The 27319-nt window shown below is 42.2% G+C and overlaps 2 protein-coding genes across 4 annotated transcripts; both read right to left on the bottom strand.

Annotated features, from left to right (window-relative positions):
• Positions 1-7007: 7007 nt before the first annotated feature.
• LOC121861416 (C-type lectin domain family 3 member A-like) lies at positions 7008-13186 on the bottom strand. The gene is made up of 5 exons (XM_042359117.1): positions 12931-13186; positions 12221-12403; positions 10232-10315; positions 8666-8842; positions 7008-7782 (listed from the first exon to the last, which is right to left on the bottom strand). The coding sequence occupies exons 1-5, from the start codon at positions 13133-13135 to the stop codon at positions 7550-7552; spliced, it is 882 nt and encodes a 293-aa protein (XP_042215051.1). The 5' UTR covers positions 13136-13186; the 3' UTR covers positions 7008-7549.
• Positions 7008-25269, bottom strand: LOC121861415 (CD209 antigen-like protein C). 3 transcript variants are annotated; one of them, XM_042359113.1, is made up of 7 exons: positions 25006-25268; positions 24291-24470; positions 22576-22746; positions 19311-19394; positions 17733-17909; positions 16271-16877; positions 7008-7163 (listed from the first exon to the last, which is right to left on the bottom strand). In XM_042359113.1, exons 1-6 carry the CDS (start codon positions 25208-25210, stop codon positions 16657-16659), a joined length of 1038 nt encoding a protein of 345 aa, XP_042215047.1. In that variant the 5' UTR covers positions 25211-25268; the 3' UTR covers positions 7008-7163; positions 16271-16656. The 3 variants fall into 3 exon arrangements, with proteins under 3 accessions (XP_042215047.1, XP_042215049.1, XP_042215048.1); XM_042359115.1 differs by lacking the exon at positions 24291-24470 and having other exon boundaries at positions 25006-25269; XM_042359114.1 differs by lacking the exon at positions 22576-22746.
• Positions 25270-27319: the final 2050 nt, after the last annotated feature.

The raw sequence follows: 27319 nt of genomic DNA, 5'->3' as shown, positions 1-27319 counted from the left end.
CTCTCTCTCTCTTACTCTGCTTAAAATCCAAATTCACCAATTTAGCAAACTACTTCCTAAGCAAACCCAAGTCTTGAGAGAAAATATAAGTTTACCCTCAAAAGAAAGAAAAATTAAACCCGTTTTCTTCTTCAACGTCATCCAAGTTGCCAGTTAGTGTTTTTGTAAATATTTTTTTGTAGTGTTAGTTCATCAGTAATGTACATTTTTACCTAAGTGTTGAGTGTATCGTCAACCTTAAACACCGTAGGCATTTATTGAGTGTATTAACGCCGTTATTAAAGTCTCCCCTGTCTTTTTAACTAAATCTTGCTACCTTAGATAACTTAAATCTGTACTTTCATATATTTTGTCCTTATCTGTGTGAGATAGCAACGATAAGAGGTTGTCTCTCCTGCTAAGTGTGTGTGTGTGTGTGTGTGTGTGTGTGTGTGTGTGTGTGTGAGGGGGTCCCAGTATTACATCATCAAGGTATTTCATTCATATGGTGATGGGTCTCGTATACCACAAGCAGGTGAGTCAGAGAGTTAATTATCTCACCTGGTCCCGCCTCGGTCTACCTGTAATTCATCTAATGAGGAGAGGGGAGGGAAGGGGTGAGAGGAGGGGGGAGGAAGGGGAGGGGGACTGAAGGTTTAATAATATTCATACATGATGTGTGTGTGTGTGTGTGTGTGTGTGTGTGCCATCCCCACTCACCTGTGGAAGGAAGAGGCACAGGTGAGGCGGCGAGGAAGCGAGTGGTTGACGGAGCGAGTGGATGACAGAGCGAGTGGATGACAGAGCGAGTGGGTGACGGAGCGAGTGGGTGACGGAGCGAGTGGGTGACGGAGCGAGTGGATGACAGAGCGAGTGGATGACAGAGCGAGTGGGTGACAGAGCGAGTGGGTGACGGAGCGAGTGGATGACAGAGCGAGTGGATGACAGAGCGAGTGGGTGACGGAGCGAGTGGGTGACGGAGCGAGTGGGTGACGGAGCGAGTGGATGACAGAGCGAGTGGATGACAGAGCGAGTGGGTGACAGAGCGAGTGGGTGACGGAGCGAGTGGGTGACGGAGCGAGTAATTAACATTTCAAGCTGGTGACACAGAAAAGCATATTTCTGTCCACCCTAACCTAACCTAACGTATGCTGCCCTGACCCACCCTAACCTAACCTACCCTAACCTACCCTAAGTTAAAGTTACATCATAGATTGTAACAGAAGCGGCACAGAGCTGTCTTAATTAGCAGATGCATCCCCTTATATAGCATTAAAGTCTACCTGTACTGCCTACCTGTACTGTCTACCTGTACTGAATCAATGTAAACATATATGCCGATTCTGTCTGTCTGTCTGTCTGTCTGTCTGTTTGTCTGTCCATAGACGATGATAATTTTGGCTTGTAGTGAGTCAGACAAGTTTTCCCGGAAGCACGTGTGATCTACCAAGGGACAGGGGGGTGAGAGGGGAGAGGTGAGGGGGTGAGAGGGGAGAGGTGAGGGGGGTTAAATAAAATAGTCATGATGAGGTAAAAATAGGGAGGTCAGGTGTAGCCAGGTGTTGGGGGTTGCTTCCTCCCACTCCTTCTCTCCTCACTCCTCCTACTCCTCCTCACTCCCTCCTCCTCCCTCCCTCCATCTCTCTCCCTCATTCCTCCCTCCCTCTCCTCTCTCCCTCTCCTCTCCTCCTCCTCCTCTCTCCCTCACTCCTCCCTCCTCACTCCTCCCTCCCTCACTCCTCCTCCCTCCCTTCACACCACCTGGTTCATTAATTACGCTCTCTCTCCTTTCCCTTTACTTTCTTCCTCTCCTTTAGTTACTCCTTCTCTCCCTCCATTCTTCCATCTTCCCTCTCTCCCTCCATCTACCATGTCACGTCACCTGACAGCTAACATCCCGAGCAGAGTTAAATCAGTGTTCATCAAGGTCGCGTTTGTTTCCTCTCTCTCTCTCTCTCTCTCTCTCTCTCTCTCTCTCTCTCTCTCTCTCTCCTCTCTCTCTCTCTCTCTCTCTCTCTCCTCATCTTAGCCTCACCGCGGCTAGCCCGAGGAAGCCCTTTGTCGGAGGATGTAGTGCCCAGCGCCAGGTGTTTGTTTACGTTCAGCCGGTGATGTCACGATGGATCTAGTGACGTCACCCGCCCATTCTCCCTTTGACGTCATGGGTTGTGTTGCCGGAAGGCATGCTTGTACACTTGACAGAATGTTTTTTTTTTTTAACGTCATTCTTCGTCCTGAGTCATTCATATCAAGGACCTGAACGCTGGGAGGTTGAGAAGTGTTAACAGAGCGGAGTGTTGTTTGTGTTGTAACGATAAGGAATTGTAGAGGGAAAAGATTATGTAACACCAAGACGTAACACTATGTAACACCAGATAGAATAGTGGGATCAGGCGAGGGAGGGGAGGAGGTGTACAGGGAAGGGGGAAGGGGTAAGGGGAGAAGGGGTAAGGGGGAAGGGGGAATGGTGGAAGGATCAGTGGGCCAATATAAGACACTAGTACTTTATCACTGGCATACAAAAATTACCTAAGACACACACACACACACACACACACACACTTTAGTTACGCGTCTTAAATGAAACCAAAACACCATCATTGCTCCTCAACACCATAATACTCTACGCATTATACCCGCCACATTTCACTACACTCTTAACCATATTCGTTTTTTATGATGAGTTTGTGTGGTAGACTATAATATTAAGAGTTAAGTTTAATCCAACTACTCTGCTACAATTGAGGTCTATTTGATAATGCACACTCATACACTCAATCACCACACCACAACTTCGATCATTTCACACACCCACACACACACGCGCACACGCCCACACACACACGCGCACACACCCACACACGCCCACACGCCCTCCATCAGCAGGAACCATCAGTATGAATTTATGAACCATTATGAGAAGGATCTGTTTAATTAGTTGGTCACCAGCTGTCACGCCCCTGGGGTTGAGAATGAGAATAATAAGGGAAGGGTAAGGGGAAGGAGGAGAAGGGAAAGGAAAGGAGGAAGGAGGGAAAGGAAAGGAGTAAGTAAAAAGGGAAGGAGGATGGAGGGGAAAGGAAGAAGAAAGAAGGAGAGAAAGGGGAAAATGGAGAGAATGATGACGAAATAGGAACAGAGAGAGAGAGGGGAAGGGTAGAAGAGGATAAGAAGCAAAAGGTTGGGAGAGAAGAAGGAGGGGGCAGGGGAACGCACACACACACCACCATTACCAACTCCGGTCCAGCACTATGGTGGTACACTGGCCTGGTCCACGAGACTATCAAATCCTTCAGTAGACTACAGCAGGAGTTCGTTATCCTCATCCGACCAACAACATACACAGATCAGATAACTCAAATGACGCTCAGCAGAAGGTAGAGTCATATACTCTTCAGGAACCCACAACACCAAAATGGATGCCCTCGCCTGGCCCTCAGAGGGAGAGACAACAGTCACGTAATAATGGATGTTAGGAGGAACTTCAACCCTAAGTCAAGAGTCAGGTCGACCTTGAAGGGCTAGGACCTGGAGGCCAGAGTCGGGGTGAGCGGACACAGAAGCAATGGTTCGGAACAAGTGGAGTGATGACCCTGCACTGTACTGGTGCCACGCCGTTAATAACACACTTGTTCATCTGCACACACACACACACACACACACTGATTGCTTCATTAAACCAATACATTACGAATAATTTTCACCCATAAGTAAGTATTAACCATGTACACTGATGTTTTTCTCAGAGAGGCTGTGTACAGCAAGAGCCTACACCCTGAACACTCTTGTACAGTTCTCCATATTTACAACATTTCCCGGAAGTGTACTGTACGGTGAACATCTTACAAACAGGAAAAATAAGAAAAACACAAAAAAAAACATAAAAAAAAATGTAATCGTCAACAGCATCACTACAGCAGATTGGTGGAATTGTTTGTTTACTTCCCGCCACCGCCTACATTGTCAACAGCGATTTAAGACAGTCAGGACAAATTTATTTACACAGGTCGAGGGAGATTTTGCATTTTTTTATCTTATTTATAATTTCTGGTATTGATATCGCCATGCTTTGATCTCTTGGATATAAACTACGGCCAAATGTATCCTGAATCACTGTAACAACCTGCCACTCCCCCGTACTACTGTATTGATTACTACGGAATCCTGTACTACTGTTCCTACCACTGTAACAGCCTACCAAACGCTTAAACCTATAGAAAATCCGGTTTCAAGCAATACAGGTGTAGGAAGCACTACAAGTGTAGAAAGCAGTACAGGTGGGTGTAGGAAGCAGTACAAGTGTAGAAAGCAGTACAGGTGGGTGGAGGAAGCAGTACAGGTGTAGGAAGCAGTACAGGTGTAGGAAGCAACTTGTGTGCCTTGGCCAAGAGTCAGGTCGACCTTGAGTGGTCACGACCTGGAGGACAGAGGCGGGGTGAGCGGACACTCATGAGACCAATGGTTCGGAACAAGTGGAGTGATGACCTCTGCACGCCTTAAATAGTACTGGCGCCAACCCCTTAATAACACACTTGTCCATCTACACACACATACGTTTATTAAGGCGACGACTTTACCACTGATACTAACTGTTATTATACGTTCATTCCTTATAGTCTTGTCATTATCGGTGTGATCATTTCCCCCATAGGTCACTGGCCATCTAATTCAACAAACCAACGATTCTAATCACCTAGTTAAAGGCATAATTACTATTCTTATGTACACACAGAGTATGTGGTGTGAGGGGCTGTGTAAGATCAGCATAATGATGGTCAGTATTCTCTTACCGTATCAAAATATTTCTTCAGGGGTACAGTAATGAAGTTATCAAACATCAGATATAGTTGGCGAACACTAACCTAACCTGTTACCAGCAGTTATCAGGCATAAATGTTGGTTCTCGACTTGTTACTAGCAGTTATGTTGGTTCTCGACCTGTTATCCATGTTGGCGAGTTATCAGGCATAAATGTTGGTTCTCGACTTGTTACCAGCAGTTATCAGGCATAAATGTTGGTTCTCGACTTGTTACTAGCAGTTATCAGGCATCAATGTTGGTTCTCGACCTGGTTCTCGACTTGTTACAGCAGTTATCAGGCATAAATGTTGGTTCTCGGTTCTCGGACATAAATGTTGGTTCTCGACCTGTTAGCAGTCAGGCATAAATGTTGGTTCTCGACTTGTTACTAGCAGTTATCAGGCATCAATGTTGGTTCTCGACTTGTTACTAGCTACAGAATATTATCGTCGTGTCCACCAGTGAACTTGTTAATGACAGGTGTTGTCTCTGTGGTATAAGAGGTGTTCCATGTCCCGTGTGTCTAAATTGTCTCTCTTTTTTATATTATAGATTTCATCAGGTAATGTCTGGTTAGATTGATGTCATGTGGCTCTTTTCATATATATTGTCATGTACTGTATGTTGTCATCTCTTAACAGTGAGTGATGTCCCTCCTTGCTACAAACAACATTGAGGAAAAGCAAAGTTGACAAGTTAAAATAATGAGTGAATAATCTAGGGGTTGAAATACGTGGATGCAGCAAGTAAGGAGCACTCAGAAGAATCACTGTTATCATGACACTAATTTAAGTTATTAGAAAGATAAGAGTATTATGTCAACCGAGTCATTTAATAACATTTATATTATAAAGGATTGATTAATATAGCTAATTTGGTACATTACATAACACAAGTAAAACACAAAAGTACAAATCTCACCAGAATATAACCTGATTATTCTTACTTTAAACATTAAATACACATACTATAAACAACACAAAAACCTGATAGAAATGGCAGCTCAGGTAACATGTCGAGGCTGCGAGGGCCAACCGCAATGAACCAGGGATTACCGCTGTAGTCCACTACCAGCAAACCATCACAACACCACCAGCAGTAGTCCGTAATACAATCCTTCGTCCACACCCCGGCAGAAGAGGCACCCCGTAGGGCGCAAAGAGACTCAGCTTACCAGGCAGACACTCTTGCCTCGATACCTCGGTCTCATAGTCGGATGGGAAACTGGTTCTGATCGGTGCTCACTGGGGTCTAGTAGCTTCGTGAAGCAGTTTCTTCTCCCGGTGTCAGGTTGGAGCAAGTGGTTGTTATGAGTGAGGAGGAGAGAGAGTCGTCACAAGTGTAATGGTGGTTGTCCCTAGAGTGTTGTTAAAGTATATTTAGGCCAAAAAAAAACAGAAGAGAACAAAAACACCGCAATCTAAAATACACCTGGATTGTGGACATGTTAAGGTGTATCTTCCCAGACCAGGTGAACCTTTGGACGGTTTCAAGGATCTTATCAGAGATGAAATCTATAAGATGACATGACTGAATTTTGGTGTGTTTAGACATCTTTTTTACACACACACAGACATCAACTCTGAAGTAATGTACTGAACTCTTTAGAATATAAACAGTTGAGTGTTACATTAATTCACAGATATATAAAATGCCACAGGAATATAGCAAAGGTCCACCGGTAAAGAGGGATAAATGTGTATCAGCAAAGAATAAATGTTTCCGCTAACAAAAGGGAAATATTTTGTCATTATCTTTCTTCACAAGGGAGAGTGAGCCATTATCATTACCTTGGGTGACACACGAGGAAGGTGTTATCGTTGCGTCCACTGTAAGGTGTGCTGGGTATATATATACCTTAACGACCGTCACCTGGTCAATCTGGTCCTGTTAAACATAGCAACCTGCGAGTTAAAAATACTTGGTTACTAAATCCATCTGCGTTTACAGGGGCTCATCATATAAACATTCTACAAATCATTACATTGAAATATTTGTTTTAATATTGTTTTACTTTGATTCCATAGTGTGTTTATTATTGTGAGTTTCCACCTGTCGAATGTAAACAAACACAGGGCTGCCACACTGCACCAAACCTGACGAGCCCCACATAAACGAACTATTGGAGGGGACTGTACATTGTTACTTTACAACATTCAACTATGAAACTGGATTCACACATAAGACATGTTGAACAAACTTTGAAAAAGTATAAATAACTCGTTGGCCACATGAACAAACACATTTTATTATTTTGATATAACATCTATTCCAATTCTATTCATAAGTGACCTCATCACTAATCTGTGAGTGATAATGACCACAATAAGCACTTTATACAACCTAATACATGTACTGTAAGTGGTTGGTAACACTGTAGTGACCTAGTTAAGAGACATGTTAGCTCCTTACATCATATTATACCAGTTAAAGAAAATATTACTAACAAAAGGCAGATAATGGTATGCTAAACTTTATTGGTCTAGATAATGAGAACTGTAATAGTGAAGATAACAGAGGGCATAACATACACCTGTGATAATAAAAATACTGATATATTGTACAAAAATAAAATTCACGCACACTGTACTGTATATAGTGTGTGTGTGTGTGTGTGTGTGTCCAGTGTCCACTCATCTCTGTAGGAGTGAGGAAAGAGACACCTGCCTGGTAGGACATCTTGACTCTACAAGATGAACCGCCATAGCCATCAGGGACCACACAGTCACAAAGGAACCACAACTAACCTATGGACCTGATGTATTATATCTTATATTGGCTGATGCTCACAAATAAAATATTCATGACGTGTACATCGAGCATCATACCAATTGTATACACCGGAATAATCTAGTATGAAGAAACAGTCTTCATTTCCGCCGTAGTCATTAGGATCGGATTCTTTCCACAATGGTGACATCAAATTGATGGGTTTGCTTGACACGTCAAGAAAGACTCCCTCTGTAGCCAGGTCAGACGCACCCATCCAGAAGGTGTCACTAACTACAAAGAAAAAAAATATCAGCACTATTAAATATTACAGTAGGATTTAAAAAGAATTATCATGAAAAAGTTGGAGAGTTACAAATAATAGACACTCAGGGCAGACAACATTCACCTTAAAACAATTTAATTATGAGGAAGACCGCCAGCCAAAATGTATTTTGATAAGAGCTAGAAGTCCTTTGTCCTGCTTGTTCTCGAGATGCTGTCAATAATAAGACTAATCTTTATGGACCTTCAACATAACAGTAGAGTTTCTTTGTGATAAAACTATAAAATGAAGCTGTCTGTCCTAAGCTTATGTCATTTTCTTGTCCATTACACAGCATCGACAGCACACAAGCCACATGGTTTGGTTACAGGTCATTTGTCATCCTAAACCATTGTATGATCTTGATATTGACTTTTGGCCCAAAACACCGCACGATAGCTGCCTTGCGTCATACAACACAAGTTGAATTATCCCCAAGAGGTCACAAGGTATCGACCACATACAGTTATAAGTTCTATGTGATCATTTACTTTCAGCATAAAACACTAACACTTGTCCCGTCTTCTACTTGTGCACCAAATTTCATTCATCAAAGGTTCACAAAGTATTGTCCCACTTAATAAAATAACAACATGCTGAAGCTCCTTTACCAATGATTTTAGTCAACAGTTCAGCGTACTTATATATTTCTGGTTATACAATAAAAGTAAAACATTAGAACCTTCCGCCATTAAGTAAATTTACTCAGTAGCTCATTATATCTGGAGTACTACCTCCTGTTTATAACGAATAACACATTTCCACATGTCAAAAATTAGCCCATTCATTCTTTTTGTCTACAGTAAACTGCAATATTATAACAACATATTTCCATGTTTCTTCAGCACTTACTTTTAAATGATTTCAACAGAGAGATGAGAGCGCGAGATTCTTGAGGGATAGCCAGGTCGCCTCCTTTGTTACGGCACCAAGTACGGGCGTCGACCCACTTGAGTTTTTCTTCCCTGTTGACGAGAAGACACTGACGCTCTAAGACGAAGAACTCCCCAGGGCAGGTTAGCAGGGACGCTGAAGAAATCAATAAAACATATATATAAAATATTAATGAGAGAAAATAAGATATAATTTGGGAAACAACAACAATTAACAAGACCATGAAAAGGAAGCTACACACACACACACACACACACACACACACACACACACACACACACACACACACACACATACACACACACACACACACACACACACACACACACACAAAACAAGTTCCAAACACTTTCGTTAATTCACATCGAAAGGTCTCGAATAATATTAGCTAGACTTAATCCTTAGCAAAAGGGGTTATATGATGAAAGATAAAACATTTGGTTTATTTCATCACGATAATATTGTCTCCATCACCAACCAACTCAGACCAGACAATGTATGGCAGCAGTAAGCATAATAAAAGTAAGGTTATAACATACTCGTACAATGTTAAATCAATACATGAACTAAACAAGGACCAAACAGTGTAAGCTGCCAATAAACCCAAAGTAAAATATGACATGACATGACATGACATGACATGACCCATCAAAACTAATGAAAACTAACTTTATACACAAAAAACGTATAAATTTGTTTGGAGTGTAGATGATTGTGTAGTTGCTGTAGTGTTGATTTATTTATGAATTACTAAAATTAGTAAAGAACATTGACAGCTTTTGGAACAGCGCTCTTCTCATCCTTCTGTTTAAAAAGGAAACAAAGATGATGTTAAAATTCATAAAGTACGGTACAGTAATTACCTTCTTAACCTCCAACTGCCAGCAAATACAATTGTCATTCATTCACTCGGGACAATACACAGTTAATATTTAATCACGCAGTACCAATAATTAATTGTTTGCTATCTAAATTCCTTCATTTCAATAAACACTTAACTTGTTTTACTGTTCTGTGAGACAATAAAATGTGATTAAAGTCTATATAGTTCTTTTAAGATAAATTACTTGTATTAGAGTCAAGTTGCCCAAGTGACCGTAAACTCTCTACTGTGGTGCTGGCATAAACGTTTCTCTCACTCTACCGCCGTAAGATTATCAGGAGTTACTACATAATATTCACAGAAAACCCGGCACAAGTCTTAGGTGAATAACAACAACAGACAGATACAGACAAAAAAGTTAAATTAAATATAAATTCTTAGGAAAATTAGATAAGGATGAACAGGTTAATGAATTCCCCGCCAACAGAGATCAACAAGATGAGTGTGGAGGAAGTTCTTCAACTGAAGTTAAGTTTAATCACTGAATATATTAAACAGGTTAACGAATTCAAAAGGGGAATCAAAATTGGCAGAAAAATCATTGGTTTAACAAAATCGTATATTGAAAGACAATGGAGACATGACTGAAGAGAACAAGATGACGTGAGAAGTTTTATACTGCAGCAAGTAAAGCAACTTACGTTGAGTCGTCTCCTGTAGCTGTGATATCTGCTGTTGTAAGCCTTCCATGGCAGACGTCACTCTCTCTAGCTGATGCTGAACGCCTGAAATTATTTTCAATGAATCAAATTGTGAAAGAATTCTACAAGATGGTCTGTGTTAGTGTGTGTAGTAATTAGAGAGGGTTAGTCTGTGTATCTTGTGAATTATTTACGGTGTGTATTAAGCCAGAGGCATCACTGACAAGGCATCATACTACATGTAAGGTGGAAGACCGTTTAGGGCAGCTTACTCCAGGCTGTACACACTTATGTCCCCACTGAAAACATAAAGGAACTCTTGACGTGTCTAATTTAAATGGTTGTAACCATGTAACAATAAAAACATCTTTTATTCGTATTTATTTTATATTTACTTACTCTTACTCGTTCGTTATTCTCTGATTCTCTTTTTTTCTGTTCCTTCTCTGTTCTTTATACTCGTGAGATGGTGGAGGTGGAGCGAGGAGAGAGAGAGAGAGAGAGAGAGAGAGAGAGAGAGAGAGAGAGAGAGAGAGAGAGAGAGAGAGAGAGAGAGAGAGAGAGAGAGAGAGAGAGTTGCTTATGGTTGAGGGAGCCTCCCTATGGTCAACCTTCCCACAGTGGGGGGGGGGAGGTAGAGAGAGGAGACTGGTGAAAGGAGGGAATAGCCAAGAATAGGAATAACATGTGATAGGTTATGTTATTTCTAATGGCTCACTGTATTACTACATACCACCAAGACACTTATAACACATCAACCTTTCTCAATAAGGGAGGAATCAATTAGGACTCTTATTAACGGTTACTGTATTTATTCGATACTTTCTATTAAGGTTTGACAATTACACTTCAAAATACAAAACCTTTGGTCCTAGCTAGTTAAACGGGACCATGCATCTCACAACAAATGGGAACTTAAGGATTTACCCAATAGAATCCACCCAAATACCTACCATGTCACCACCACACACCTCTCCCCGGTTTGAACCGGGTGCCTGCCTTGCTGGGGGCACGAACTTAGCCTTCAGCCAATCAGCAAAGCTAGGCCCATGACGCTACACTCACACGCCACTGTGATTGGCTCATGCCTCAGGCACTCCTGGTCTTGGCGGGGACACTCGTGTAGTGTGTTATGGCGGGTAATCTTTGCTTAAGCTGAATTTTCTGTATTTCTCTAAACATGGAACAACCTACTCAAAAAAAACATGACATTGTTACAGTGTAAATATATTCCACTCATCCACAACTTTTTCCAAACCAGTGTTTGTTTGTACCTTCGCTCATATAAATTTATCTAATTCAAAACCATTGTTATGTGTTCACTCCTGGTTAGATAGATTAAGTATCTTTGTTATATCACATTTGTTTATCTCGGTCGTGCTTCTCTACAGTTTATCAACGTTGTTCATCTGATAGCTGGTTTACCTATTTACATTTCCCACACTGAATACTTTACATTTTTAAACATTATGTTTCATCTGCCGTGTTTCAGACCATGAGAAAAGTTTGTTTAGGTCTTCCTATTAATTTTTTATGAGTTCTTGTCACTATGAAGACTTTGATATATCCAACTCTACATACACTGAGTGAATAGAGGGATATGACCTGAATATTATTGCTCCTTAACAATAAACACTGTTAGTAAGAGAGAAAGTGACAGACGGCATGAAGCGACAGAACAGAGTAGGAGACGGCACAACTGGCTACGGTGCTATAGACCGGATTCACTATGACTACAGTAATCAACGTTTAATTGGTGTCTATGTTAGTACATATAGTGAGTGTATAGTGTGTGTATGTTAGTGAGTGTATCTTGTGAGTATACAGTGTGTACCTGTGCTAGTATGTATAGTGACTGTACATTGTGCGTCTGTGTTCTTTAAGGAAGTAAAGTGTCAACACTCGTGTGCTTGTGTATGTGTGGTATGGCTGCAGTTTCCTCCATTCTTATGTTCTTAAGTAAAATTAGGTGGTAAGTTGGGCTCTAACCTGTGTGTTGGTTGTGGAGGGAAGTAACCAAGTCAGTCTGCTGTTGCTGCTGCTGCTGCTGCACCTCCGCCAGCGCCTCCCTCACGCTGGTGCTGTCTGCTGTGTTTTCTTGGGAGAGTTGCAACACTATTGACGACGTCTCGTTCACCGTCGACAATATGCTCACCAAGTTCTCCTCCACGGCTGGAATAATAAAGATAAACTTATCTGTTGCCTTTTTTACACAAATAGAAATATAATATGTGGGATAAACTGAGTCATAATCTACTTTACAAGACAAAAATATCATGCGGAAGCTAATAGCTTGCTTGTACTTTCCTTCTCAACATGTTTATTATGACTTACATTTCCATCAACAATAACGGGTGAACATTAAATGATACAAAGGCCGCACCAAGTGACGGTGACTTCACGTGAACACCTGACGAGACAACACGATGATGATGTCAATTGATAACATCTGACTGTGTTGTATCCCGCTGCAGTTTCCTCCATTCTTATGTTCTTATCTGTATATTCTTAAGAGAAAAACTGTGACGCTGTATTTACATTACCATGACAACAGAGGAACACTAAAACAAATGAACAAGTAAATTTTGACGATTACCATATAATCTGAAACGGTAATTGGTGATTATAAGCCTACGAACGAGGATGTGTGCGTGTGTGTGTGTGTGTGTGTGTGTGTGTGTGTCCAGTATAAGGTTTACCTTGGCATGAGGTAGTGGAGATTCCAACCCCGTGCTTCAGTTGGCTGACCAGTTCCATGATCGCCAGCTGGTTGACGAAGAGGCTTGCTCGAACTTCGTGACCATCTGGCTGGATATAGGGAGTAAATGTGTCGACCGTGTTAAGGCTTGTGGTTGGAGTGAGGAGGAGGGTGAGGGAGAGGGTGATAAGTAACAGGGGCGCCATGGTCTTTGTCACTGGCAGTAGAGAGAGGGACTGATGCTGGACAGTGGGCTGTGGCTCCTCTTATACTCTACGATAAGTGAACGCACACAAGAACGTACATGTGTTTATGGCGCAACGCACAAACACACACACACACACGCGCACACCCTCACACACACACACACACACACACACACACACACACACACACACACACACACACACACACACACACACACACACACATAAGAGCGCTAATGTGGCGCCTGGGCAGCAACATTTACAACCATTCTCCTCCTCCCATACAACACACACGCACACACACGCACGCACACACACACACACACACACACACACACAAGAACATAAGAACGTACGAATGGAGGAAACTACAGCGGGCCTATTGGCCCATAGTGGGCAGTCCCGTTTACACCCATCCTCGATCTAATCATTCATACATCCATCCAACCTATGTTTAAAGCTACCCAGCGTGTTCGAGTTAATGATGATGTTCGGTAACTTGCTCCACTCATCCACTACTCTATTATCAAACCAATATTAACCCATCTCGCGCCTAAATACATACTTGTATAATATAAAACCACACAACCAAAAACTCAAAACAAACATCTCCTGTACACTTTATCAACTCATGAAGGACATACACTCATGAACAGACAGAGGGTCGACTTAACCAGTGAGTGACGTCATACGATCATATGGTAGTACAAACAAGGTGGACGTTGTTGACACAGTTGTACTGGGTAGAGCGGGAGGGAGGAGATAGAGAGAGAGGAGGTAGAGGAACAAGAGAGATAGAGAGAGGGAGAGAGAGTAGGTAGAGGAACAAGAGAGATAGAGAGAGTTTTAGTTTAACAAATTTATTGACAAAGCTTGTAGTACAGTTTGCCTATTCTGAGTAATTCAGTCAGGTCTTGACACTGAGGATGGTATCACTTCTCACTGCCACGCAGGACAGAGGTTCACACCCAAAGAAATATATCATATTCATTAACAACTATAAATGTATAGAGGTCACATTCATATGGGTAATGTCACTGTTCACTGCCATGCAGGACAGAGGTTCGTACACAAAGAGTTGCATCATATTCATTGACAGTACATATACATATATGTACACACACACATACACATATACATACATATACATATATACATACACATATACATGTATATATATATATATACACATGCACACATACACACATACATACATACATATACGTCGGTCAGATTCATGTGGGTAATGCCACTGTTCACTGCCACGCAGGACAGAGGTTCGTACACAAAGAAGGAAATACATCACATTCACCAGCAGCATATATAGGTCAGTGGATCACATACATTGGGGTCATATTCTAATTGAAGACTAATCAGTGTGGGCTAGCAAATTTGGGATAAACAGCAAGAATGTCCTCAAGCACACCTGATTCAATGAAGTAATTACATAGTTCAAGATACAATAAGTTAGGTGGCCTGAAGTCTTTGACAGTGTCACATTCAATAATATAGTGTTCAAGTGTATGCTTTAAAGGTTTATCACAAAGTTTACATGCTGAGTGTTCCGGTATGGGTACAGCGTTACTAACTTGCCAGATGTGTCTGTATCCTAGCCTAATTCTGGCCACGACTACATCACATTGTCTGGTTCTGTCCTTATGCTGGCCATACCGGTACCTCTTGTCACGAAATTTGTCATATTTACTAATGCTACAACTGTCAGTTCTCTCTGCATTTCTCACTTCTTCTAGATCAGAGTTCATGGAGAGAGGGAGAGAGAGAGATGGTCGAGGAACAAGAGAGATAGAGAGAGAGGAGGAGAAACAGAATAAAACGAGAGAGATAGTCAAGGAAAGAGAGAGGGACACAAATGAAGAAAATAAAGGGAGGGAGAAGAACAGAGTTGGGGGCTGTAGAAGAAGAGAGGGATTATAATGCTCAGCTTACCAGGCAGACACTCTTGCCTCGATACCTCGGTCTCATAGTCGGATGGGAAACTGGTTCTGATCGGTGCTCACTGGGGTCTAGTAGCTTCGTGAAGTAGTTTCTTCTCCCGGTGTCAGGTTGGAGCAAGTGGTTGTTATGAGTGAGGAGGAGAGAGAGTCGTCACAAGTGTAATGGTGGTTGTCCCTAGAGTGTTGTTAAAGTATATTTAGGCCAAAAAAACAGAAGAGAACAAAAACACCGCAATCCAAAATACACCTGGATTGTGGACATGTTAAGGTGTATCTTCCCAGACCAGGTGAACCTTTGGACGGTTTCAAGGATCTTATCAGAGATGAAATCTATAAGATGACATGACTGAATTTTGGTGTGTATAGACATCTTTTTTACACACACACAGACATCAACTCTGAAGTAATGTACTGAACTCTTTAGAATATAAACAGTTGAGTGTTACATTAATTCACAGATATATAAAATGCCACAGGAATATAGCAAAGGTCCACCGGTAAAGAGGGATAAATGTGTATTAGCTAAAAATAAATGTTTCCGCTAACAAAAGGGAAATATTTTGTCATTATCTTTCTTCACAAGGGAGAGTGAGCCATTATCATTACCTTGGGTGACACACGAGGAAGGTGTTATCGTTGCGTCCACTGTAAGGTGTGCTGGGTTATATGTACCTTAACGACCGTCACCTGGTCAATCGGGTCCTGTTAAACATAGCAACGTGCCAGTTAAAAATACTTAGTTACTAAATCCATCTGCGTTTACAGGGGCTCATCATATAAACATTCTACAAATCATTACAATGAGATATTTGTTTTAATATTGTTTTACTTTGATTCCATAGTGTGTTTACTATTGTGAGTTTCCTTCTGTCGAATGTAAACAAACACAGGGTTGCCACACTGCACCAAACCTGACGAGCCCCACATAAACGAACTATTGGAGGGGACTGTACATTGTTACTTTACAACATTCAACTATGAAACTGGATTCACACATAAGACATGTTGAACAAACTTTGAAAAAGTATAAATAACTCGTTGGCCACATGAACAAACACATTTTATTATTTTGATATAACATCAATTCCAATTCTATTCATAAGTGACCTCATCACTAATCTGTGAGTGATAATGACCACAGTGTACATGTACTGTAAGTGGTTGGTAACACTGTACTGACCTAGTTAAGAGACATGTTAGCTCCTTACATCATGTTATACCAGTTAAAGAAAATATTACTAACAAAAGGCAGATAATGGTATGCTAAACTTTATTGGTCTAGATAATGAGAACTGTAATAGTGAAGATAACAGAGGGCATAACATACACCTGTGAAAATAAAAATACTGATATATTGTACAAAAATAAAATTCACGCACACTGTACTGTATATAGTGTGTGTGTGTGTGTGTGTGTGTCCAGTGTCCACTCATCTCTGTAGGAGTGAGGAAAGAGACACCTGCCTGGTAGGACATCTTGACTCTACAAGATAAACCGCCATAGCCATCAGGGACCACACAGTCACAAAGGAACCGCAACTAACCTATGGACCTGATGTATTATATCTTATATTGGCTGATGCTCACAAATAAAATATTCATGACGCGTACAATGAGCATCATTCCATCCGTGTACATTATTATGCCAAAGGTGGAAACAGTCTTCACTTCCACTCGGTTCGCCTACATGCCACAATGATGACCCCAAATTGATGGGTTTGTTTGACACGTCAAGAAAGACTCCCTCTGTAGCCAGGTCAGACGCACCCATCCAGAAGTTTTCATCAACTACAAAGAAAACAAATATCAACACTATTAAATTTTACAGTAGGATTTAAAAAGAATTATCATGAAAAAGTTGGAGAGTTACAAATAATAGACAACATTCACCTTAAAACAATTTAATTATGAGGAAGACCGCCAGCCAAAATATATTTTGATAAGAGCTAGAAGTCCTTTGTCCTGCCTGTTCTCGAGATGCTGTCAATAATAAGACTAATCTTTATGGACCTTCAACATAACAGTAGAGTTTCTTTGTGATAAAACTATAAAATAAAGCTGTCTGTCCTAAGCTTATGTCATTTTCTTGTCCATTACACAGCATCGACAGCACACAAGCCAGATGGTTTGGTTATAGGTCATTTGTCATCCTAAACCATTGTATGATCTTGATATTGACTTTTGGCCCAAAACATCGCACGATAGCTGCCTTGCGTCATACAACACAAGTTGAATTATCCCCAAGAGGTCACAAGGTATCGACCACATACAGTTATAAGTTCTATGTGATCATTTACTTTCAGCATAAAACACTAACACTTGTCCCGTCTTCTACTTGTGCACCAAATTTCATTCATCAAAGGTTCACAAAGTATTGTCCCACTTAATAAACTAACAACATGCTGAAGCTCCTTTACCAATGATTTTAGTCATCAGTTCAGCGTACTTATATATAAAGGTAAAACATTAGAACCTTCCGCCATTAAGTAAATTTACTCAGTAGCTCTTTATATCTGGAGTACTACCTCCTGTTTATAACGAATAGCACATTTCCACATGTCAAAAATTAGCCTATTCATTCTTTTTGTCTAAAGTTAACTGCATTATTATAACAACATATTTCCTTGTTTCTTCAGCACTTACTTTTAAATGATTTCAACAGAGACACGAGAGCGGGAGATTCTTGAGGGATAGCCAGGTCGCCTCTTTTGTTGCGGCACCAAGTACGGGCGTCGGTCCAGCTGAGTTTTTCTTCCCTGTTGACGAGAAGACACTGACGCTCTAACACGAAGAACTCCCCAGGGCAGGTTAGCAGGGACGCTGAAGAAATCAATAAAACATATATATAAAATATTAATGAGAGAAAATAAAATATAATTTGGGAAACAACAACAATTAACAAGACCATGAAAAGGAAGTTATACACACACACACATACACACACACACACACACATACACGCACACACACACACACACACACACACACACACACACACACACACACACACACACACACACACACACACACAACACACGTTCCAAACACTTTCGTTAATTCACATCGAAAGGTCTCGAATAATATTAGCTAGACTTAATCCTTAGCAAAAGGGGTTATATGATGAAAGATAAAACATTTGGTTTATTTCATCACGATAATATTGTCTCCATCACCAACCAACTCAGACCAGACAATGTATGGCAGCAGTAAGCATAATAAAAGTAAGGTTATAACATACTCGTACAATGTTAAATCAATACATGAACTAAACAAGGACCAAACAGTGTAAGCTGCCAATAAACCCAAAGTAAAATATGACATGACATGACATGACATGACATGACCTATCAAAACTAATGAAAACTAACTTTATACACAAAAAACGTATAAATTTGTTTGTAGTGTAGATGACTGTGTAGTTGCTGTAGTGTTGATTTATTTATGAATTACTAAAATTAGTAAAGAACATTGACAGCTTTTGGAACAGCGCTCTTCTCATCCTTCTGTTTAAAAAGGAAACAAAGATGATGTTAAAATTCATAAAGTACGGTACAGTAATTACCTTCTTAACCTCCAACTGCCAGCAAATACAATTGTCATTCATTCACTCGGGACAATACACAGTTAATATTTAATCACGCAGTACCAATAATTAATTGTTTGCTATCTAAATCCTTCATTTCAATAAACACTTAACTTGTTTTACTGTTCTGTGAGACAATAAAATGTGATTAAAGTCTATATAGTTCTTTTAAGATAAATTACTTGTATTAGAGTCAAGTTGCCGAAGTGACCGTAAACTCTCTACTGTGGTGCTGGCATAAACGTTTCTCTCACTCTACCGCCGTAAGATTATCAGGAGTTACTACATAATATTCACAGAAAACCGGCACAAGTCTTAGGTGAATAACAACAACAGACAGATACAGACAAAAAAGTTAAATTAAATATAAATTCTTAGGAAAATTAGATAAGGATGAACAGGTTAATGAATTCCCCGCCAACAGAGATCAACAAGATGAGTGTGGAGGAAGTTCTTCAACTGAAGTTAAGTTTAATCACTGAATATATTAAACAGGTTAACGAATTCAAAAGGGGAATCAAAATTGGCAGAAAAATCATTGGTTTAACAAAATCGTATATTGAAAGACAATGGAGACATGACTGAAGAGAACAAGAGGACGTGAGAAGTTTTATACTGCAGCAAGTAAAGCAACTTACGTTGAGTCGTCTCCTGTAGCTGTGATATCTGCTGTTGTAAGCCTTCCATGGCAGACGTCACTCTCTCTAGCTGATGCTGAACGCCTGAAATTATTTTCAATGAATCAAATTGTGAAAGAATTCTACAAGATGGTCTGTGTTAGTGTGTGTAGTAATTAGAGAGGGTTAGTCTGTGTATCTTGTGAATTATTTACGGTGTGTATTAAGCCAGAGGCATCACTGACAAGGCATCATACTACATGTAAGGTGGAAGACCGTTTAGGGCAGCTTACTCCAGGCTGTACACACTTATGTCCCCACTGAAAACATAAAGGAACTCTTGACGTGTCTAATTTAAATGGTTGTAACCATGTAACAATAAAAACATCTTTTATTCGTATTTATTTTATATTTACTTACTCTTACTCGTTCGTTATTCTCTGATTCTCTTTTTTTCTGTTCCTTCTCTGTTCTTTATACTCGTGAGATGGTGGAGGAGCGAGGAGAGAGAGAGAGAGAGAGAGAGAGAGAGAGAGAGAGAGAGAGAGAGAGAGAGAGAGAGAGAGTGAGAGAGAGAGAGAGAGAGTTGCTTATGGTTGAGGGAGCCTCCCTATGGTCAACCTTCCCACAGTGGGGGAGGGGGGGGAGGTAGAGAGAGGAGACTGGTGAAAGGAGGGAATAGCCAAGAATAGGAATAACATGTGATAGGTTATGTTATTTCTAATGGCTCACTGTATTACTACATACCACCAAGACACTCATAACACATCAACCTTTCTCAATAAGGGAGGAATCAATTAGGACTCTTATTAACGGTTACTGTATTTATTCGATACTTTCTATTAAGGTTTGACAATTACACTTCAAAATACAAAACCTTTGGTCCTAGCTAGTTAAACGGGACCATGTATCTCACAACAAATGGGAACTTAAGGATTTACCCAATAGAATCCACCCAAATACCTACCATGTCACCACCACACACCTCTCCCCTGTTTGAACCGGGTGCCTGCCTTGCTGGGGGCACGAACTTAGCCTTCAGCCAATCAGTAAAGCTAGGCCCATGACGCTACACTCACACGCCACTGTGATTGGCTCATGCCTCAGGCACTCTTGGTGAATCTGACCTATATTTAGTGTCAATGAATATGATGCATTCACTTGAGAACTGAACCTCGGCGAGGTAGGTTCTCTCTGCTCTCGAGGTACCGTGTGACCATGTTCACCTGCGACCCGGCGAAGGTCGTTAGACTGTATCCAGTCAAGCGCCCTTCGCGCAAGGAACTCAACCTCCTTGTCCTGAGGAAGTTTTTTGACTCCTCGGGAATCACGGGGGTGACAGGGGTCGTCCGCAATGACAGCGGTGACCTTATCGTCACCTTCGCGGATTGGGGAGAGGCCCAGCAATTAGAAAACACAAGACAAATCAATGGAATCGAGATTCAAGTTGAAGCCTGCCTACAGGACAACTTGGTTTTGGGAGTCATCTCCCACACAGAAATCGAACATCTCGAAAAACAAGAACTTGCCGAGCTGATCGGAGATCAGCTCTCAATAGTTAGGAAGCTAACCAGCACAGCTGCCCTGGTTGGCTTCCCAAAGGAACTTCCTAGCTCCGTTTTGCTGGGATGGGAGAAGATCCCAGTAAAACCGTACCAGCGAAGACCTACTCGTTGCTACAAATGCCAGAAGTACGGCCATCTGGCGCGGAAGTGTCGTGCTCGGGAGGTGTGTTCAAGCTGCGGGACACCCGGGCACCAGGACGCTAACTGCTTGGCGGCCGCGAAGAAGTGCGCAGCTTGTGGTGGCCCTCACTCCTCCTCCGACCGGGAGTGTCCCAAGTGGAGGGAGGAGTGCAGGGTGGCCAAGCTGCGGACTAAGGAAAGACTGAGCTACAAGGAGGCCCTCCTTGTAGTGAAAAATCAAGAAAAGAACAAGCAAGACAAGAACAAGATCAAGAAACCCGATTACATTACACTATCTTTAACATCGTTTATTGACGTGTATGAGAATATCCCAGAAGAAGACCAGGAAGAAGAATGGAAACTGTAAAGCAAAAGAAGAAACAAGAAAAGAAAGAAGTCCAACCAATCAGCTTCGGCCGAAATAGCCAAACGGCGAAGAGGCCAGTAATCCCCAACATCATTCATTTTGATGCATTCTTTGTGTATGAACCTCTGTCCTGCATGGCGGTGAACAGTGACATTACCCTATGAATCTGACCTCTATACATTTATAGCTGTTAATGAATATGATGTATTTCTTTGTGTGTGAACCTCTGTCCTACGTGGCAGTGAGAAGTGATACCACCCTCAGTGTCAAGACCTGACTGAATTACACAGAATAGGCAAACTGTACTACAAGCTCTGCCAATAAATTTGTTAAACAAAAAAAAATGGTCTTGGCAGGGACACTCGTGTAGTGTGATATGGCGGGTAATCTTTGCTTAAGCTGAATTTTCTGTACTTCTCTAAACATGGAACAACCTACTCCAAAAAAAACATGACATTGTTACAGTGTAAATATATTCCACTCATCCACAACTTTTTCCAAGCCAGTGTTTGTTTGTACCTTCGCTGATATAAATTTATCTAATTCAAAACCATTGTTATGTGTTCACTCCTGGTTAGATAGATTAAGTATCTTTGTTATATCACATTTGTTTATCTCGGTCGTGCTTCTCTACAGTTTATCAACGTTGTTCATCTGATAGCTGGTTTACCTATTTACATTTCCCACACTGAATACTTTACATTTTTTAACATTATGTTTCATCTGCCGTGTTTCAGACCATGAGAAAAGTTTGTTTAAGTCTTCCTATTAATTTTTTGCGAGTTCTTGTCACTATGAAGACTTTGATATATCCAACTCTACATACACTGAGTGAATAGAGGGATATGACCTGAATATTATTACTCCTTAACAATAAACACTGTTAGTAAGAGAGAAAGTGACAGACGGCATGAAGCGACAGAACAGAGTAGGAGACGGCACAACTGGCTACGGTGCTATAGACAGGATTCACTATAACTACAGTAATCAACGGTTAATTGGTGTCTATGTTAGTACATATAGTGATTGTATAGTGTGTGTATGTTAGTGAGTGTATCTTGTGAGTATACAGTGTGTACCTGTGCTAGTATGTATAGTGACTGTACATTGAGCGTCTGTGTTCTTTAAGGAAGTAAAGTGTCAATACACGTATGCTTGTGTATGTGTTGTGTTGCTGCAGTTTCCTCCACTCTTATGTTCTTAAGTAAAATTAGGTGGTAAGTTGGGCTCTGACCTGTGTGTTGGTTGTGGAGGGAAGTAACCAAGTCAGTCTGCTGCTGCTGCACCACCGCTATGGCCTCCCTCACGCTGGTGCTGTCTGCTGTGTTTTCTTGGGAGAGTTGCAACACTGTTGACGACGTCTCGTTCACCGTCGACAATATGCTCACCAAGTTCTCCTCCACGGCTGGAAAAATAAAGATAAACTTATGTTTCCTTTTTTACACAAATAGAAATATAATATGTGGGATAAACTGAGTTATAATCGACTTTACAAGACAAAATAATTAATATTGATAAGGATATTGTAACATTCAGGGCACAGCCAAACATGAAGTGAGAAACAGCTCCTTAAAGACTCTGGGGGCCTTTAGAACTGACCTAACACCTTAACACAACAGTAGATCATCTCTCCTCACTACCATATTCCTCCTGATGCATCATTTGTATAGAAAGTCAAATATTTATCATTAAAAACAAGAACAACATGAAAATACAAGAAACAAAAACAGCAATCACTCCTTCCTACCATGGAAGTATATCCTTAACACGAAGGGGTCCATCCTACCTAAAGCAGAGAAGACACAAACCATCATGGTAGGAAAACCACAGAAGCCGGCAGATAGAAACACGAGAGAGAGTGGACAACGCAGCGACAGGGAACAGTAGATAGCGACTGTCTCCCTGGAGTGCAGGACCCAACTGAGGAAGAAAGAGTTGTACCATCTCCTAGGTACAAGACAAGTGAGACCCCTAGTTTACACAAGGAACAACAATAATACAGAAATACTGAGACAAATCTTCAATTATGAGCATACAACATTTACTCAGAACATTAGTTCTCTGTAATTTAACATTATACACATGATAGTTGACGTTTGGTAAGAAGTTGGTAGATAAAGTATCTCTACTTGGCAATTCTCACTGATCCCACACAGGATATTATAGTAAATAAGGTGGGACCCATGAATCTGAACATGACTACCTAGACCTCATAGTGAGTGGCAGAAACACTAAGCTGGATTAAGGAAAATTACCCCAAGATTGTAGCAAACACTCCTAGATGTGAACCCAAATACCTTGTTAGCACATGTTTCCTATTTATCACTGTCCTAAATCTATCTCAGTCGGACTTTTCTATATCAACGTTGTTCATCTGATAGCTGACTTTCCTATTTACATTTCCCACACTGAATACTTTACATTTTTTAACATTATGTTTCATCTGCCGTGTTTCAGACCATGAGAAAAGTTTGTTTAAGTCTTCCTATTAATTTTTTGCGAGTTCTTGTCACTATGAAGACTTTGATATATCCAACTCTACATACACTGAGTGAATAGAGGGATATGACCTGAATATTATTACTCCTTAACAATAAACACTGTTAGTAAGAGAGAAAGTGACAGACGGCATGAAGCGACAGAACAGAGTAGGAGACGGCACAACTGGCTACGGTGCTATAGACAGGATTCACTATAACTACAGTAATCAACGTTTAATTGGTGTCTATGTTAGTACATATAGTGATTGTATAGTGTGTGTGTATTAGTGAGTGTATCTTGTGAGTATACAGTGTGTACCTGTGCTAGTATGTATAGTGACTGTACATTGTGCGTCTGTGTTCTTTAAGGAAGTAAAGTGTCAATACACGTATGCTTGTGTATGTGTTGCTGCAGTTTCCTCCACTCTTATGTTCTTAAGTAAAATTAGGTGGTAAGTTGGGCTCTAACCTGTGTGTTGGTTGTGGAGGGAAGTAACCAAGTCAGTCTGCTGTTGCTGCTGCTGCTGCACCTCCGCCAGCGCCTCCCTCACGCTGGTGCTGTCTGCTGTGTTTTCTTGGGAGAGTTGCAACACTGTTGACGACGTCTCGTTCACCGTCGACGATATGCTCACCAAGTTCTCCTCCACGGCTGGAAAAATAAAGATAAACATATCTGTTGCCTTTTTTACACAAATAGAAATATAATATGTGGGATAAACTGAGTCATAATCTACTTTACAAGACAAAAATATCATGCGGAAGCTAATAGCTTGCTTGTACTTTCCTTCTCAACATGTTTATTATGACTTACATTTCCATCAACAATAACGGGTTAACATTAAATGATACAAAGGCCGCACCAAGTGACGGTGACTTCACGTGAACACCTGACGAGACAACACGATGATGATGTCAATTGATAACATCTGACTGTGTTGTATCCCGCTGCAGTTTCCTCCATTCTTATGTTCTTATCTGTATATTCTTAAGAGAAAAACTGTGACGCAATATTTACATTACCATGACAACAGAGGAACACTAAAACAAATGAATAAGTAAATTTTGACGATTACCATATAATCTGAAACGGTAATTGGTGATTATAAGCTTACGAACGAGGATGTGTGTGTGTGTGTATGTGTGTGTGTGTGTGTGTGTGTGTGTGTGTGCAGTATAAGGTTTACCTTGGCATGAGGTAGTGGAGATTCCAACCCCGTGCTTCAGTTGGCTGACCAGTTCCATGATCGCCAGCTGGTTGACGAAGAGGCTTGCTCGAACTTCGTGACCATCTGGCTGGATATAGGGAGTAACTGTGTCGACCGTGTTAAGGCTTGTGGTTGGAGTGAGGAGGAGGGTGAGGGAGAGGGTGATAAGTAACAGGGGCGCCATGGTCTTTGTCACTGGCAGTAGAGAGAGGGACTGATGCTGGACAGTGGGCTGTGGCTTCTCTTATACTCAACGATAAGTGAATGCGTACATGAACGTACGTGTGTTTTTGGTGCAACACACACACACACACACACACACACACACAAAGGCTCTTTCAGGGTTAGTGAACAGATCCGTGGGCAAGAACGTGCGTGTTTGTGTGCGTGTGTGTGGGGGGGAGGGAAGGGGGGTGGATATATGCAAAAATAAAGCTGCACTCAAACACTCTGACGCAGGCACACTTAAACACAATTTTGCAGAAGCATATTGCCGCGATCACATATACCTGTACATTGACAGAGATATAGCAACACCATCAAGGGTTAATACACACACACACACACACACACACACGTACAAGCTCAGTCAACGAGAAACACTTATCGCCATGTGAAATTATTTATTTAAACCATAAATCAATATACAAGACACTGAACGCTTCTGAAACTGATTGAGAGACATATTTCATCCCAGAGGGGGCGAGGGAGTTGAGGGCGAGGGAGTGGAGGGGTGAGGGAGTTGAGGGGGTGAGGGAAAGGAGGGAGTTGAGGGGTGAGGGAGTTGAGGGGTGAGGGAGTTGAGGGGGGCGAGGGAGTTGGAGGGGCGAGGGAGTGGAGGGGGTGAAGGGAATTGAGGGGGGTGGAGGGGAGTTGGAGTGGGTGAGGGGAGTTGGAGGGGTGAGGAGTTGGAGGGGTGAGAGAGTTGAGGGCCGAGAGGGTTCAGGAGCGAATGGGGTTCAGGGGCGAGAGGGTCTAGGGGCGAGGGGGTTCAAGGGCGAGGAGGGGTCTTAGGGGCGAGGGTTCAGGGGGCGAGAGGGTTCAGGGGCGAGGGGGGGCGAGAGGGTTCAGGGGAAGAGAAGGTTCAGGGGCGAGAAGGTTCAGGGAGCGAGGGGTCTTAGGGGCGAGGGCTCAGGGGGCGAGAGGGTTCAGGAGCGAGGGGCTCCAGGGGGCGAGGGGTTTAGGGGCGAGACTTCTGGGGGCGAGAGGGCTCAGGGGGCGAGAGGGTTCAGGGAGCGAGGGGGTTCAGGGGGCGAGGGGTTAGGGGCGAGAGGGTTCCGGGGGGCGAGGGGGGGTTCAAGGGGCGAGAGGGTCTAGGGCGAGGGGGGTTGAGGGGGCGAGAGGGGCCTCAGGGGCGAGAGGGTTCAGGAGCTGAGGGGTTCAGGGGGCGAGTGGGTTTAGGGGGCGAGAGGGTTCCGGGGGCGAGGGGGTTCCTGCCATTATAGGACACTGGGAGTACTCGTGATGAGGATCAGAAACATCAACACAAAGCATACACCAGAACCTTCTGTGGTGGATTAGATATAGTGAATGAAAGATGATCAAATACAAACTCGAACAATGAGTGAAAGCCAGCGGTCATGAAGCGGTGTGGTGGTGGTGGCAGCGGTCATGAAGCGGTGTGGTGGTGGTGGCAGCGGTCATGAAGCGGCATGGTGGTGGTGGCAGCGGTCATGAAGCGGCATGGTGGTGGGTGCGTTGGGTCGCGAAGCGGCATGGTGGTGGTGGCAGCAATGGGCGAAGCGGTGTGGTGGTGGTGGCAGCGGTCATGAAGCGGCATGGTGGTGGTGGCAGCGGTCATGAAGCGGCATGGTGGTGGTGGCAGCGGTCATGAAGCGGCATGGTGGTGGTGGCAGCGGTCATGAAGCGGTGTGGTGGTACATAAGAACATAAGAAAATAAGGAGTGTGCAACAGGCCGATTGGCCTGTGCATGGCAGCTCCTGTCGAGAGGTACAGCTACCCTCTATCATCCATGAATCTGTCCAGCCTCCTTTTAAAACTTTCCAGTATAAGCAGTTGCTGGTGATGTCAGTAGTCATTAGAAAATATGTGTGAGTGGTGAAGTCATCGACACCATCTCAGTAGTGAGGTTATCGACACCATCCCGGTGGGCTGCGGCAGTTCAAGGTAACCCCACTGTCTGTACACCATAACGCACCTGCTAATTGCCTTCGACCTCACCTGTCGTCAAAACCCTCCAATGAAGCCTTTGAGAGAGCTTCACCCTCACCTACCGCTGCTTTGATCTGGTTCATTTAGCGTGACCATGGAGACTTGGGCTGCGGGATTTAT

Source organism: Homarus americanus, unplaced genomic scaffold (genome assembly GCF_018991925.1).
Source record: "Homarus americanus isolate GMGI-L3 unplaced genomic scaffold, GMGI_Hamer_2.0 scaffold24260, whole genome shotgun sequence".
NCBI lineage: Eukaryota > Metazoa > Arthropoda > Malacostraca > Decapoda > Nephropidae > Homarus > Homarus americanus.
Note: the sequence above shows the minus strand (reverse complement) of the source record. Positions and strands in the feature narration are given on the sequence as shown.

Excerpts from the sequence above, each read along its gene's own strand:
- LOC121861416 (XM_042359117.1), bottom strand. The coding sequence starts at position 13,135 with ATGGCGCCCCTGTTACTTATCACCCTCTCCCTCACCCTCCTCCTCACT. Across the intron at positions 12,404-12,930 it reads CTCCACTACCTCATGCCAAG|CCGTGGAGGAGAACTTGGTG; the intron begins GTAAACCTTATA and ends TTATTATTCCAG. Across the intron at positions 8,843-10,231 it reads GCTACAGGAGACGACTCAAC|CGTCCCTGCTAACCTGCCCT; the intron begins GTAAGTTGCTTT and ends TGATTTCTTCAG.
- LOC121861415 (XM_042359113.1), bottom strand. The coding sequence starts at position 25,210 with ATGGCGCCCCTGTTACTTATCACCCTCTCCCTCACCCTCCTCCTCACT. Across the intron at positions 19,395-22,575 it reads CCTCCACAACCAACACACAG|GCGTTCAGCATCAGCTAGAG; the intron begins GTCAGAGCCCAA and ends AAATAATTTCAG. Across the intron at positions 17,910-19,310 it reads GCTACAGGAGACGACTCAAC|CGTCCCTGCTAACCTGCCCT; the intron begins GTAAGTTGCTTT and ends TGATTTCTTCAG.